We start from the raw sequence: 15,593 nt of genomic DNA, 5'->3' as shown, positions 1-15,593 counted from the left end.
TTTCCATCGTACTGAGGAGCCCAATGTAACACTACATGAAGTGTAAGTGATAATATCCAAAGAAGGGGGATTAAGCTGTATCAAAAGGATAAGAAAAGGAAGGAAAGAAAAGTATTGAAAAGCATAAAAGACAAAAGTATAAAAAACAATATACAAAACAACAAAAAAACCATTGTAAACCAGATTGCATATTAAGGCTAAAAATTAAATAAGGGGTCCTTTTACAAAGTCATGCTAAAAAGTGGACTGCGCTGTTTTAGTGTGTGATTTTCCAGTGCACTCAGGCCACCTCTTAGTGCATCTGCCAAAAAGCAAAATCTCTATTTACAGCAATAATGGCCAGGTGCTAAGTCCAAAATTAGTGCTTGACCATTTATCACATGAGCCCTTACCACCTCCTATTTACTTGGCGGTAAGGGCTAATGTGCTAACCCCGTGGTAATAGGGCAGTGTGTTGCAATATGACTGCGCTGCCATTTACCACTGGGAATGCTCCTCATGGTAGAAAACAGAAAATTATTTTCTACCATGGGAAAGTGTGCATGCCAACTTCGGAACTACCAACAGGCTCCTGTGCTACCTCGGCGGTAGGGCCGATTTGGTGCACACTACCCACGCAGTAGTTCTTCCATGTCTTTTTAAAAGGGCCTCTAAATAAGATGTGCATGATCAACAATGGATAAATATTTTGTAAAAGGTCATAAAAAGTCAGTTATGAAACTCAAACTCACTGCCTGACTATACATCCCTTTCTCCCTCTGTCCTATCAGACACTGTAGTTCTACCCTCTCTTCCATTTGTGTGTTGTTCACATTATTTTATCCTAAAACTCTGTTTCTCCCTGACATTAGATTGTAAGCCATCTTGATGGTTTGTTCTGTATGGCGGGATAGGAAATTACCAGTAAACATGAAACTTATACCTCCAAATGGTCTCTTTGATCTTTAGACTGTCACTGCTTGGTCCTCCCTAACCCTAAATTTGCATACCATGAGACTACAAGACACCTTTTTTTTCTTGGCCTCCAAACTCTGAAATGACCTCTCAACCTCATTTATTCTCCAGATTTAAGATATTAAGAAGCATGCTTTCACTCACGTCTTTGGTACATAGATCACAGGACTGTTGAGTGATCAGATACTCTGATAGCCAGTTAGCAACTGGTTTGTGTGTTCTGTTTTCTTGTTTTATTTCTTTCTTGTCTTAATTATGGAGTTCTTTGCTATAAAAGAAATTTTGGATTCCATATTTCTTAGACCTGATTGCCAGTATATGTAATATAAAAAGTTTTAATAAACCATAAATCACACAAACTAGGGTTTGATTCAAAGTAGAAGCTAGTCTTACTTCTCCAACTGAGGGGATCATAAATGAAATGTCTTGGCTTAAGCATTAATAACTTGTTGCATTAACTGATACATGTAATGATGTGTGATGCCCTTTAAAATTCTAAATGTAAAAGTCAAAATTTTGAAATCGATTATCAGGGACACCAGGAGCCAATAAATACATAGTAGATGACGGCAGAAAACGACCTCCACAGTCCACCCAGTCTGCCCAACAAGATAAACTCACATGTGTCATTTTTTGTGTATACCTTAACTTGATTTGTACCTGTCTTTTTCAGGACACAGACCGTATAAGTCTGCCCAGCACTATCCCCACCTCCCAACCTCCAGCCCTGCCTCCCACCGCCGGCTAAGCTTCTGGGGATCCCTTCCTTCTGAGGAGGATTCTTTTATGTTTATCCCACGCATGTTTAAATTCCGTTACCGTTTTCCTCTCCACCACCTCCCGCGGGAAGGCATTCCAAGCATCCACCACTCTCTCCGTGAAAAAATACTTTCTGACATTTTTCTTGAGTCTGTCCCCCTTCAATCTCATTTCATGTCCTCTCATTCTACCGCCTTCCCCTCTCCGGAAAAGGTTTGTTTGCAGATTAATACCTTTCAAATATTTGAACGTCTGTATCATATCACTCCTGTTTCTCCTTTCCTCCAGGGTATACATGTTCAGGTCAGCAAGTCTCTGCTCATACGTCTTGGAACGCAAATCCCATACCATTCTCGTAGCTTTTCTTTGCACCCCTTCCATTTTTTTCACATCCTTCACAAGATACGGCCTCCAAAACTGAACACAATACTCCAGGTGGGGCCTCACCAATGTCTTATACAGGGGTATTAAAACCTCTTTTCTTCTGCTGGTCACACCTCTCTCTATACAGCCTAGTAATCTTCTAGCTACGGCCACCGCCTTGTCACACTGTTTCGTCGCCTTCAGGTCCTCAGATACTATCACCCCAAGATCCCTCTCCCCGTCCGTACCTATCAGACTCTCACTGCCTAACACATACATCTCCCGTGGATTTCTACTCCCTAAGTGCATCACTTTGCATTTCTTCACATTGAATTTTAATTGCCAAATGTTAGACCATTCTTCTATCTTTCGCATATCTTTTTTCATGCTTTCCACTCCCTCCTGGGTGTTCACTCTGTTGCAAATCTTGGTGTCATCCGCAAAAAGGCAAACTTTACCTTGTAAATAAAAATCAGAAGTTGTATGGCCCTGCCTATATTTGCTATTTTTTTAATTGTTTCTTCCTTTTTATCTATTCTTGTCTTCTTTACTTCTTTCCCTATCTTTGCATCTTATACTGATCTTTCCTTTTCATTTCACTTTTTTTCACATTTACCTCTCACTCTCCAAACCTCAATTTTCTTATTTTTATCCTCTTACCTTTCTACTGGATCTCCATCTTTCACATTACTCTGCTTTCCCTCCTTCCTTTGTCTTCTGTTCCCTCTCTTTTACTCACCTTATAGTTCCCATTTTCATCTTCCGCACCCATCCTGTCTCTAGCTTCCTCCTACTTTCTTCTGGTTCTCATTCCCTCAATAGCTCTCTAGGCCCTTCAGAAAATTTCTTGATCACTTCCTACATTTATCTCTCGCCATTCTCACCAGTAGTATAGCCGTGGGAATGTCTGGGTACGCCGCATCCACACACTTTTGGCTTAAGCTCACCCAGAACTGATGCACCCTTACTTTGGCTAGCAGGGACCATCAGTTTTCAAGCATGTGCAAAACCTGACCATGGGTGGGCTGATGGTAGCACAGGCCTAGTGACACTGTCGCTGACACTGGGGAGGGTGCAGGGGCGAGGTGGAAAGGAAAGTTGGTGCTCACCCAGAATTTGACGTCTGGCTATACCACTACTTCTCACTGTAGGGGTGAGAACCTCTGCCACCGATAATAAGCATAATGCAGAGATTGCCACACTATTCCTGTGGGACTCAGATGTCTGAACCTGCACTACACTATACTGTAATTCAGAAACTTTGCTATGATTTGTGCTGAGTCATGCCTGTTTCAAAGACTTCTTCAGATTTGTGCTGTAATTGGAAACATGTCCATGCATGCTTGTCTGAAAAAGACCCTATGACCATGCTATCTGTGAAAGGAATTCTGGACACCTTGACCCCAGACTGCTTGAGACCAGAGACATCTATAATGACATCAAAAGACATTCCTGCGGTTTCTCAACCCAATCACCTTCTGTGATGTTATTAAATAATTAAGTAGAGGACGAAGAAGGCCAACCTTTGAAAGCTAATCAAGAAATGTATTATGTCCAATAAAAAAGGTATCATCCTATTTTCTTTTCCATGTTTTATTTTGTTTGATTTCTATTAAATAATTAGAAATTGCTGATAACAGATTGTTATAAAATACAAGCATCAGCACTGAAGTTTTTTTCATCTTCAGATAGATCTACAACTTTCATCTGATTGAACACAACAGCACACCAGAAACAGCACTGCAATCTGATGTTACGAATGGATAAATATTTTGTAAAAGGTCACAAAAATTCAGTTATGGAATCCTGAAACTCAAACTCAAAGAATGAGACTGGCAATACTTGCAGGTTGTATGGTCAAAATCTGCAATCACCTTGGGATAACAAACATATGATGTATTTTGTTTATAGGGAGTTGTGTGTTTGTTTTAAATAATATCTAATCAGTGTTTATTACAGCAATTTTGAATTGTCATTTTACTTTTCTTCTGTGACTTTTATATTCTAATTATTTCGGCATAATTCATTTGTATGTAAAAATCTTTACAGTTTCTGTTTCATGCTTTAGTTTAGAGTATAAACATAGATAAGGTGTTGGAACTCAGAATTGCTCCTTAGAGATGTGGTTTACATAATAACATCCAGAGTGCATATTATAATTTGGTTTTGGCACATCTCTGTCCTACAACTAGGTGGTAATTATTGTGTTACCCCAACATTACACCCCTAACCATTTAGCACAGCCCAACCTATACCCCTTGCATAATTGCCAAACCTCCACTAACTCTTAGACATAAGCCCTCATCAAATTTCTGAGTCCTTCTCACTCATCTTCCAGTGTCCACTTCCCAGAGCCCCCACACTCCTATCTAATCCTAATACTTAGTCTATGAAGCCCACTCCCTCACTTAATCTCCAGGTCTTCACTTTCCTCCCCAACTTTGAGTCTTGATGCACACCCTGGGCCTTTACTCTCCCCGTCCTCAAGACCTTACCATTCCTATTCCTAGAACATAACATGTTGTTCTTTTTTCTTCTCTCTTTCCCTCATCTCTCCTGCCCTAACCCTTTCCCAGCCAGCTAGAGTATGGTACTAGCTGCCTAGTGAAACTAACTTGCTCCGTCTTGCTACTGGCACCTCTCTCTCATGTACAGTTCAAACAGAAATTACTAGCCTCAGCCATGTGATGTTCTATATATGTATGGTTCACACTGCATGATTCAAACAACTGATCAGTGAACTATGCAAGAGGGAAATACTCCAGATACAGGAACAGTAGGTTGGAAGTAGTTACCCGTGGAAGGAGAAGTTAAGGTAGTTGTGTCAAGCTATTGCCAAGCATACTCCAAAGCTAGGTGATAGACAGTGAAAAGAGAAACGCATCTAGCTTCTGACTAGAATTCCCCTTTCTCATATACCTACTCTGCCCAATAATAGCATCCCTCTCTAGCTTTATTTATTTCCCCAACAACAATTTCCTCTCTTTCACTGCTCCACAGCACCTTCTTCTCATTTCTTCATTCTATTCACAACTCTTATGTTCATGTTTAACAAATACCATATACAAGCATACATATTACATAAAGCATATAAATATATATATATATATATATATATATATATATATATATATATATATATATATATAATAATTCAAAAACATATAAGAAATCCCAACAGCAAAACTTTTTCTAAAAATAAATCAGTAGTAATAAAACCAGTGAAACAGACAAAATAAAACCAGTGAAACAGACAAAATAAAATAAAACAAGACCTAAACAGAATGCTCTACTCAGTGGCAAAACTCATCATACCACTGTTTGCTCTGGACACCTCTTTCCTTCTCACACATTTCCAGCACTGGCCTCTCTATTTTAATTTTCCTTCCAGAAAGCCGATGTTTACCCAAGCCTCCCTTTCTACTCCTACTGGTAACAGAATCATCAGGGTGCTCCCATCCTCCTTTGCCATTGTTACTGACTCCTTCAAAAACATTCCAACCATCCTCTTCTTCACTGGTGGCTTAAGTGGGAGAGCACAGTTCTTTCGTGCAGTTACCATAGCTGGAAACAGGCACTTCAGTGCTTGTACAGCTGCACCAGGGGAATGGGAGCATTAAGTAGTCATCAGTTCCTGTGCCATATGACATTTTGTTTCCTGCAGCAGTGCTCTATGCCAGCACTGGGTACGGGAAGGGATCACTGTATATCATAGAGGTCATGAAAAGGTGCAAACCATACATATGTCTAGTTTTTATTCTAATATTGCTATTTTGCTTTTCTTGAGCTGGGAGCAGATGTGGAATTGCAAGACAGCATTTTTTTCTGGTAACTACCTTTCTAAGGCTGTAGAAATTTGTGGTTTGACATTTGGCCTATACTAACTTGCGATAAGTTGCTGGTCAGCAACTAAGACAGCGACTTCTGTGACTAAGGACATCTGATGTATCCAGATAAACAATTAGAAGGAGAAGTAAGTGGGTGTGGGTAAAATTATAGCCTTAGCAAGAGGGTGGGGGCAGTAACATACCCATTATCTAATGAAAACTTATGATTATGTGCATGAGAGGCCCTGTCAATTTAAAAGACTAAATGATAGAATTTGATGGAACATGCTGGAATTGGATTCATCTTAACATGAAACAGAATATTCTGGAAAGATGCATATTCATTAGGTAAGAAGGGTAATTATAATTAAGATAATGAAGAAAGGAAGAAAAAGTATTTAAGAGGAAACAGAACTGAGGATGGAGAGCCTCAGTGTGTCCACTAGCAGGTGGACATATTGACAGCTCCCAGGGAAAACTCTGTATTTATTCATATTATACTGTACTGGGAGTTTATTTGTTACTATTTCAATAATTGCTGATGGGCTTCTTTGACAATTTGAATAAACATTTATTATGTATAATACTTATTTAGTAGCCAGAGTTTTTCTTGCCTTGAATTCTACCTGGGAGAGTAAAGATTTACTTGAGGGTCCCTCCCCAGGAGATCTCCAGAAGATTACTTCTGTCTCAGAGGCAAGACAGAAAGTGAACATCACATCAGAAGATCATGTTGGGGCTGCTGCTACTGCAGCACAGGAAGGACTCTTTTATAGCACACATGTTGATGAACATTGCTCTAGACATTCTTCTGATGTCAAATATGATTTGTGTGCTTTAACTCAGGCTGCCTGTTGTCATGGAAAAGCTTAAACATCAATCCGGACTCCTATATAAGCATCAGCTATTAATTGTTAATTTGTTAATGCTACTTCCATTTCATTTTATTAATTTTTGAATAAATGAACATGGACTAAAAAAAGAATTTAAGAGAAGAAAATTATTATTCCCTATCAACTTTACATTCAAATAATATACAGTACAGTCTCAATTATCTGATGTAAATGAGAATCAGACGTTGTCGGGTAAGTGAAAGTTGGATAATACAGAAAAATGGTAACCTCTTAAAAAATGCACAGAAAACATACTTTATGTATAAAGAAAAGGCATAGGGTATCTATATTTAAAATATTGTTTATTAACACTAACCAGCAACAGATCAAACATTCCAGGGTGTGAAGCCGGAAAACAAGAAGAGAACCTACACACTTCTTAATGGCAACGAAATGATGTCACCCAGGGGGGGGGGTGTCTGTGGATATGCCAGATTAACGAAGGTTGGATGTTCAAGATACTTGATAAAAACAATACTTTATTAAAATAGGATTTATATACCCACCTGGTATTCTAGCATTATTCATTTTACTTATTTGGGTTATTTCCGAGCTTTCTTGGATTATGTCGTCTCCACTTTCTTCTAAAGAGATCGGTGTTTTATTCTGCCATGATATAGGAATTTCAGTTCTTGAATCTAGAGAAAAGTTTATGAATCAGCATGATTTCTTTCAACAGGAAATATAAAACAATTCCAGCTACCCTACACATAGGGGCCCTTTTAGTAAGCCATGGTAGGCACTAGCGTATGCCTACCTTGCAGCAAAAAGCACTGCCGTGGGACGTGCTAAGGTATCCCACGGTAATGTGCCATCAGCAGGCACTAATCCCGTGCTGAAACATACTTTTTTATTTTTTGGCACAGGAGGCAAGACTATGGACGGCGAGTAGACGTGCCCTACAATAATCAGTAGTGCAGGCACATTGCCACAAGCTGCCCGATTACCATTGGGTTAGTGTGGGAGCCCTCAGCGCCAACAAAATAGGTGTCAGTAAAGGCTCCTGTGGAAATGGCCATGTGCTAATTGGGACACTGGTGCATGGACATTAAAGAAAAATATGTAAATATGGTCATTTTACTGCTGTGCTAAAAGTGGCCGCAGCACGCAGAAAACTCACACGCTGACAACAACACAGGCTACTTTTTAGCGCAACTTAGTAAAGGGTCCCTTAGAAAAAATAACATAAAAGTGTTCTCATTATATTGGCGTTTTTTGCAACTTCTCTGAAGCGTCGAATATTATTTACTGAGGATTCTAACACGGTACTTCATTTGGTACATTCATATTGAAACTATTAGGTTTCTAAGAAATATCCATCTTGACGCCTGAGGCAGGTGCTGTTGAGCGCTGAAACATGGCCTGTGTCGGGTCATTCGCAATGAAGACTGTACCATTGTTCCAGTTCTGGAGGCCCTTTTGTGCTTCTTTTTGTTGCAACAAAATAGTACTGAAAGGTGTGAAAACCTCAAAATACAATTTTAAGATTAGTGGCAGTGCTTTTGCTCCAGACAGTAACAAAAAGGCTCGAGACATTTTTATGGGAAACAATTATTTACTGTGATATAAAATGGCTTTAGAAAGACAGAAGTCAATATCCAGAAGTAGTTACACAGTTTGTGGCAGGACTAACAATGTAAGTCTTATGATTTTAAATCCTGGTCACTTGAATGGATAATTTTATATATATAAATTGTTATACACTGAAAATGATCTCTCTGAAAAGGGGGTAGGATTAGGGGCATTTTGGGGATGGTACAACTTAGAGGTTTAGAGGGATATTTTATAACAGGTCACTTATGTGTGAAGGCTGAAGAGGCACCTATTTTAAGCCTATTGTATAAAAACACATAGACTCCTGTATGTATTTATAGAATACTAGGGCCAAAGTGGCAGAAATCATGCCTAGATTGAAACTGTGAGCAACTTACACTCACTTGGGAACAAGTGTAAATATTCACATGTAAAATATGTGGCAACATGCACATTTTATAAAATATGTGTGCAAATCACAACTTCATCCATGCTCTATACAAAACTCTCCCCCAAATATGCTTATACCCAGATTGCATAAATGCACATATCATCTTTGTACTGAGTTTATCTTGTTGGGCAGACTGGATGGACCGTTCAGGTTTTTATCTGCCATCTGTTACTATGCTCATATGCGTAACATTTTAAAGGTACCTAAATAGGCCTTTACACAGTCAAAAAAATTCTATTATAAAATTACCTCCAATAAGATTTACATCTAAAAAGTGATATTCAACCACCAAGGGGATACTTTAATAAGGAGCCACCTACTTTTAGGTGACAAGAACATGCATGCATACAATACCAACTAGCATAAAAGTATGTATACAAGTTTTCTTGTAGGCATGTCCACGAGTGAAGTATAGGCAGAATCCATATTTATGTGCACAGATGACTGAAGATCCTTACTTTACGCACATACTTATGGATATTACATGATAGCATTTACACCAGTCCTTGCGCTGGTATGTGTGTCATCACCTACACAAGTATCTGAATTCTTTCACGCCTATGTTAGTATTTTATAAAATCAAGTGAGTGTCTACTTGATCTAATTAAATAGGTGCAAAGTAGGTATATGAAAAATGCTCCTTACTTAGGCATGCCTTTATAAAATTGTTTTCTACAACTATATAAACAGTTTTTATGTGGTTTTCCTGTGATGATTTTATGATTGCTTTTACTGTACTCTACCTAAGCGAATTATATAATTAATAAAAAAGACAAAATAATATTTATGATCTCATTGTATATGTTAACATTTACGTGAGTAAGATACCTAAGGAGTCCTTTTACTAAGGTGTGCTGAAAAATTACCTGCAGTAGTGTAGGCGCGTGCTTTGGGTGTAAGCAGAATCATTTTTCAGCGCACCTGCAAAAAATGCCTTTTTAAAATTTTTGCTAAAAATGTATTTATTTATTTATTACATTTGTATCCCACATTTCCCCACCTATTTGCAGGTTCAATGTAGCTTACATAGTACTGTAGAGGCGATCGCCAATACTGGTATGAACAAATACAGAGTGAGGTTGTGGTAAAGTAAAGGTCATGTGTGATAGACACATTGGGGAATCATAAGGAGGAAGGGTTACGCTATGTCCAATACGAGTTTGGGTTTTGTTGTGTTGCAGGGTTAAGGCATTAAGTTGGATCATTAGGGTATTGCCGCGCATCCATTTTGGGTCTGAGATCTTACTGCCAGCCATTGACTTAGGGGTAAAGTCTCATGCGGTACCCGGTCGGTAATGACCTACACGCGTCAAATGCCACTTGATGAACGTCCGAAAATAAAAATTATGTTTCAGACATGTGTATCAGACGCATGCCAAAAATGAAATTATCTTAAGAGCCACGTGGTGGCTGGCCGGTAACTCCATTTTGGTGTGCGTTGGGCAGGTGTAGAAGCTTACGTGGCTTAGTAATAGGGCCTCTATGTGCTATTCTGCAATTCTCACAAAACTTACATAGCATTTATTTCTAAGAGAGGCATACAAAGGGGTGGCTCATGAGCAGAACATAGGCAGGGCTCCCACTGATAAGTTACGCTTGTCCCTGCCATATTTAGGTGCCCACACTTATGCCAGCTCTATGGTTTGTATAAGTACAGATGCTTAAGTGTTAGGCATGTCAATAGCAGGTTATTTACAAGGACAACTTTTGAAATATAGCACAGTGCAAAGAGGACATATTTTGTTTTAGATACACTTAAGAATTTGCAAGTTGTGATACCATTGCTATATGTCCATGACAGAAAGATAAATTTCAGATTCCCAAGTACATTATGATCAAGAAAAAGAAGAATAATTATCAGTGTAATACCTGAAGAAAGTATCTCTTCTTCATAATCTTTTTTATTTGTGATTTCTCTAATGAGGGCTCTGAATGCAAATATTAAGTCAGATGTTGCATCATTCCCTATATCTTTAGTTATCAGATGCCACAAGGCAGAATTAAAAGCCTAGAAAAAAAGGTATTGTAAAGTTATGATTCAGACAATTCAAAATACGGCTGCTTGACTCACATTTTTGGCTCATAAGTTTGATAGGGCTTCACCCTTATTGACTGGTTGCACTGGTTTCCAGTTGAGGCTCAATTTTATTTTAAGCTTTGTATTTTTGTTTTTAAAATATTTTATGGCAAGGCTCCCACATACATGAAACATTCTGTTAGTCTTTTGTCACTTTGAAGGAATACTACTACTAGAAATCCTTTCTTGTTGCAGTGTCCTAGTCCTAGAGGAATGCGTTCTAAGCAGGTCTTTTCAATATCTAGCAGCACAAATATGGAATTCTCTTCCATCTAAGGGGCTAATGCACAACAGCACCTGTTAAATACGGGTGCTGTGAGAAATGTTACCATGTTGCAAATAGTGACCAATGCACAAAGGGGATCGCATGCAAATGAGATGCAAGGATTCCCCGTTGTGCATCAGTCGCTGTTTGCAACTTGAAGCTGTCAAATACATTTGACACTGCTGTCATATGCATTTGACAGCTTTTTGATTTGCATGAGCAGGGGGAGGGACAAAGCTCGAGAGGGGTCCACCAGAGTCCAGTGGACCCCCCTCTCGAGCCCCACTCATGCAACTCAAAAAACTCCCTGTTGGTCCAGAGATTCCCCCCTCCCCTACAAATCCAAAAATCCCTGGCGGTCCAGTGGACCACCTCCCAACCTAACACCCCCCGCCCAAAGACTTTTAATATGTTCCCTGGTGGGCCAATGGAACCCGACCCCCACAATTAAAAAAACCCTGGTGGTCCACCTTATATGGTGTTTAGCCCCACCCAGTGCATCCGAGGATGCACCGGGCAGGGGCTGGGTGCTGCCCTTTTGAGAGGGCTGGACCCAGAGGCAGGAGGGAAGAGGATTGCTTCTGCCGTCCTTCACACAAGGTATGTGGGGTGGGGGTCACTAGACCACCAGGAAGTGATGCTTAGAGGGGGGGGGGGGGGTTCAGGAGGCAGTCCACTGGACCACCAGGGATTTTTGGTTCAGGGGGTCAGGGTCAGGAGGGGGTTGGGGGGTGCAGTCTGGTTGTATCGAGTGTCCTGAGCGCCTACCATGGAGAGCAGTCTGCTTGCACTATACAGTGGAGGCAGGCTGCTCCCCATAACTACAGATCCAGACCTGCTATAAAATTTTGCATGTTAAGGGTAGGCGCTCATGGTCTGTGCATTGCTTGGAATGCTCATTTTAATACTAATGAACTTGTTGCAATGCATTTGCATAGGGTTCTTCGTAGCTGCTAACAGTACACATTACAGCCATGGAAAACCCTTTTGTGCATTACTCGCTAAATAACGTTTGCTTTAGACCAGTTACAATCGGTCTAAAGCAAACGCTGAAAGCTTGGTGAGCTTTGTGCATCAACCCCTAAGATTTGAACAATTCCAGATTATATTTAATTATTTATTAGGATTTATTTACCGCCTTTTTGAAAGAATTCACTCAAGGCAGTGTACAGTAAGAATAGATCAAACACGAGCAATAGGCAATTAGAGCAGTAAAAATATTCAAACAACAATACAACACATGGCATGGTATTCTACTTGCAATGACAACACAATATGTACTAGAACATTATAATTGGTAGTGAAGGGTAAGGCAAAGTTATAACATGTAGATGAGTAAGAAAGTAGGAAGAATTAGAAAGTAAGGTGATAGATTTGAAGAAAATTGCACGTGAGGTCAGAGAGATGGTTAAATATTATCTCAGCTAGGGTAGGAGTGGATAAACATGTCCTGCTGCAGTATGTGCAACCCAAGTCAATCCTTGTGTGTGTGAGTGAGACTAACAAGTTAGTTTTCAGGGAGAATGTAAAAACATATTTATTAATAATAAATAGTTTACATCTGGGTAGAATGATATTGGTGTTGTCTGAACTCTTTAATATAAGGTTGTTATGGAATATAAAAGTATATCAGTATCAGTATGATAGGCTCTTTTTTAATAAAGAAAAAATATAACTTTATATGGCTTTACAAATTGCTTCAATTATTTTTGATTTTAGACAGCAAAATGTAAAAAATGTACAAGAGTGTGAAGACGTGTCTTTCAGTGTCGTTTTCAAAATCAGTATATAAGTAAAACAGTGTTTTATGCATAAGCGTACCCTAAGGAAATCTTTTACTAAAATGCATTATGCACTAAGGAGGTAACTTTGTAAGGGAGTGCCTCGCTAAAACACATTTTAAGATGCCTATGCTAAGCCTATTTAATAAAGATAAGCAGGTATGTACTTGTCTTTATAGAATACTAGTATAAGTGTCAGGATTGGACAGTTACATCATACCAATATTTTTCAAGTACACATGTATTTAGCCTGCAACAGTAAGAATTAGCCCCAGATATTCAATGCCGAGCCATGTCAGGGCATCAGTACCAAATATCTGGAGCTAATTTATGTGCTGGTTTGAACCTGGTGCTTATCTCTTTGACCTTAAAGCCCACTTCGAAAAGCCAAAAGCTTGCGGTTTCATCTTGGTTCTTCAACTGACTCTTCTGACTTGTATAAGTTAGAAGATTTGGCACTTAAGTGTGTATTTGCTGACACTTAAATTGGCACTTACACATATAAGCATTATTTCTTACACTTGCAACCCTTAGGGGGGATGGGTTCTTTTTTTTTTCTTCTATGTACTTCTTTTTTTGTGAAATGGCTATTCACACTGTATGTGTTGGCAAACGTGTATTTCCTACATTCCTATAAATGTTTTACAAAATGTTTTGCACTTAGCAGACCTTCTGTAAAATATCATGGCTGTCCCAACTTGAACGTGCCATTTCTGATCTAAACATCCTACAGAAAATTGGTCTTGTTATATTCTAAGTACATAACATTGCATTTCTTTTCTGTACTGAATCCCACCTGCCAAACCTCTGATAATCCTTCAAGCTATTTAAAATAACTCATAATTTCTTTTCCTCTGGTGTGCGCATACTTTTGTCAAATCTAGTTGTTTTTAGAAACCAGCATACCTCCTCTCTGCAATTGCATACTCCTGGGGGAATTTTCCCCAAACCTTTGAAAATTCTGCACACAAAGTTTCTCATAAGGCTGTAACTTAATACATTTCTTGATTGGCTTTTGAAGGTTGCCCTTCTTTGTCAGATCGGAAATAAGCAAATGTTGGTAGATGACAGTATATATAAATGAAGCATCAAAGCATTTCAGTGGCAGTCTAACGGGATGGGGTGGATAGGTGAGAGACAGGGAGATATGCATGGAGAAAGGAGGGTGACAAAAAGCAGTACATTTCTATGGTTTATAATGGGCTAGAAAACCCATATCTTTGTTAAGTCCTGTCTGGTGGGTGTCAAAATATTTAATCATTCTGACTTCAAAGGTATTGGGCAGACTGGATGGACCGTTCAGGTCTTTATCTGCCGTCATTTGCTATGTTACTATGTATTGTTTTAAAGTTACCTTTCAGGATTTTTACTATGAAATCACTGGCACAGTGTTCTGGTTTTGTAAAGTGCCGCCCCACAGGCATGACATCCTGGTTGGCACTGGCATTTTTCATATGATGTCTATGTAAATTAAATCTTGTCTTTAGCATCTGGCTTGTTTCTCCAATATAGCACCCTTTCAGGCTTATTTTCGAAAGTGATCGCCGGCCATTTCCCGATATATATTGGGAGATGGCTGGCGATCTCTCAAAAGCGGCCAAATCGGTATAATCGAAAGCTGCTTTTTTGACAGCATCGCCGCTTTCCCGTCGCCTCGCCGGCGAAAGTTCAAGGGGGCGTGTCAGCGGCGTAGTGAAGGCAGGGCATGGGCGTGGCTACCAGATGGCCGGCCTTCGCAGATAATGGGAAAAAAAGCGGCGTTAACAGTATTTTGCCGGGTTTACTTGGTCCTTTTATTTTCACGACCAAGCCTCAAAAAGGTGCCCCAACTGACCAGATGACCACTGGAAGGAATTGGGGATGACCTCCCCGAACTCCCCCAGTGGTCACCAACCCCCTCCCAAATGCCGTACCCACCTCCATGACAGCAAAATATGTTCTATCCTCTGACAGCCTTTCCCTGGTTGTGATGTGGCTCTCGGGTGAGTGTGACACCTTTTCTTTTAGGTGCACTGCAGAGTCACATCAGGAATGCATTGTGGTGGGTGTAGGGTAGTGGGCTCTACTCCCATGGTGCTTTTCCCCCTGCTAACTGGGTCAGAGTGTGCCCTGTTTTGTTTCCGTTAGTCCATGAGGTAGTGGCCATTTTTGTAAGTCAGTTTTAGATCCCTTTCATGTGTTACCCATGTTAGAGAACTTAGTTATTACCTTGAATGTTGCTGAAAGAGGGCATTGCACACCATTCTGCCAGCTCTGACCTACTGCTAATCTCAGTACCAGGGAAACTCGTTGCCAGTGAGGCACAACCTCTGATCTGCAGTTAACTGTGAGTAAAGCGAATGCTACATACCTGTAGAAGGTATTCTCCGAGGACAGCAGGCTGATTGTTCTCACTGATGGGTGACGTCCACGGCAGCCCCTCCAATCGGAAACTTCACTAGCAAAGTCCTTTGCTAGCCCTCGCGCGCCCGCGCGCACCGCGCATGCGCGGCCGTCTTCCCGCCCGAAACCGGCTCGAGCCGGCCAGTCCAGTATGTAGCAAGACAATACACTTCAAGGGAAGACACAACTCCAAAGGGGAGGCGGGCGGGTTTGTGAGAACAATCAGCCTGCTGTCCTCGGAGAATACCTTCTACAGGTATGTAGCATTCGCTTTCTCCGAGGACAAGCAGGCTGCTTGTTCTCACTGA

The 15,593-nt window shown here is 40.1% G+C and overlaps 1 protein-coding gene across 1 annotated transcript in view; it reads right to left on the bottom strand.

Annotated features, from left to right (window-relative positions):
- The window catches only part of ADGB (androglobin), a 738,031-nt gene that overhangs the window by 315,660 nt on the left and 406,778 nt on the right, over positions 1-15,593 (bottom strand). Inside the window, exons 21-22 of the mRNA XM_030198035.1 lie at positions 10,650-10,788; positions 7,303-7,434 (exon numbers count right to left, since the gene is read on the bottom strand). Of these exons, the coding sequence (XP_030053895.1) occupies positions 7,303-7,434; positions 10,650-10,788 (271 nt within the window). The remainder of the gene's footprint in view (positions 1-7,302; positions 7,435-10,649; positions 10,789-15,593) is intronic.

The sequence above is a fragment of the Microcaecilia unicolor genome, chromosome 3, assembly GCF_901765095.1.
Source record: "Microcaecilia unicolor chromosome 3, aMicUni1.1, whole genome shotgun sequence".
Lineage (NCBI taxonomy): Eukaryota > Metazoa > Chordata > Amphibia > Gymnophiona > Siphonopidae > Microcaecilia > Microcaecilia unicolor.
Note: the sequence above shows the minus strand (reverse complement) of the source record. Positions and strands in the feature narration are given on the sequence as shown.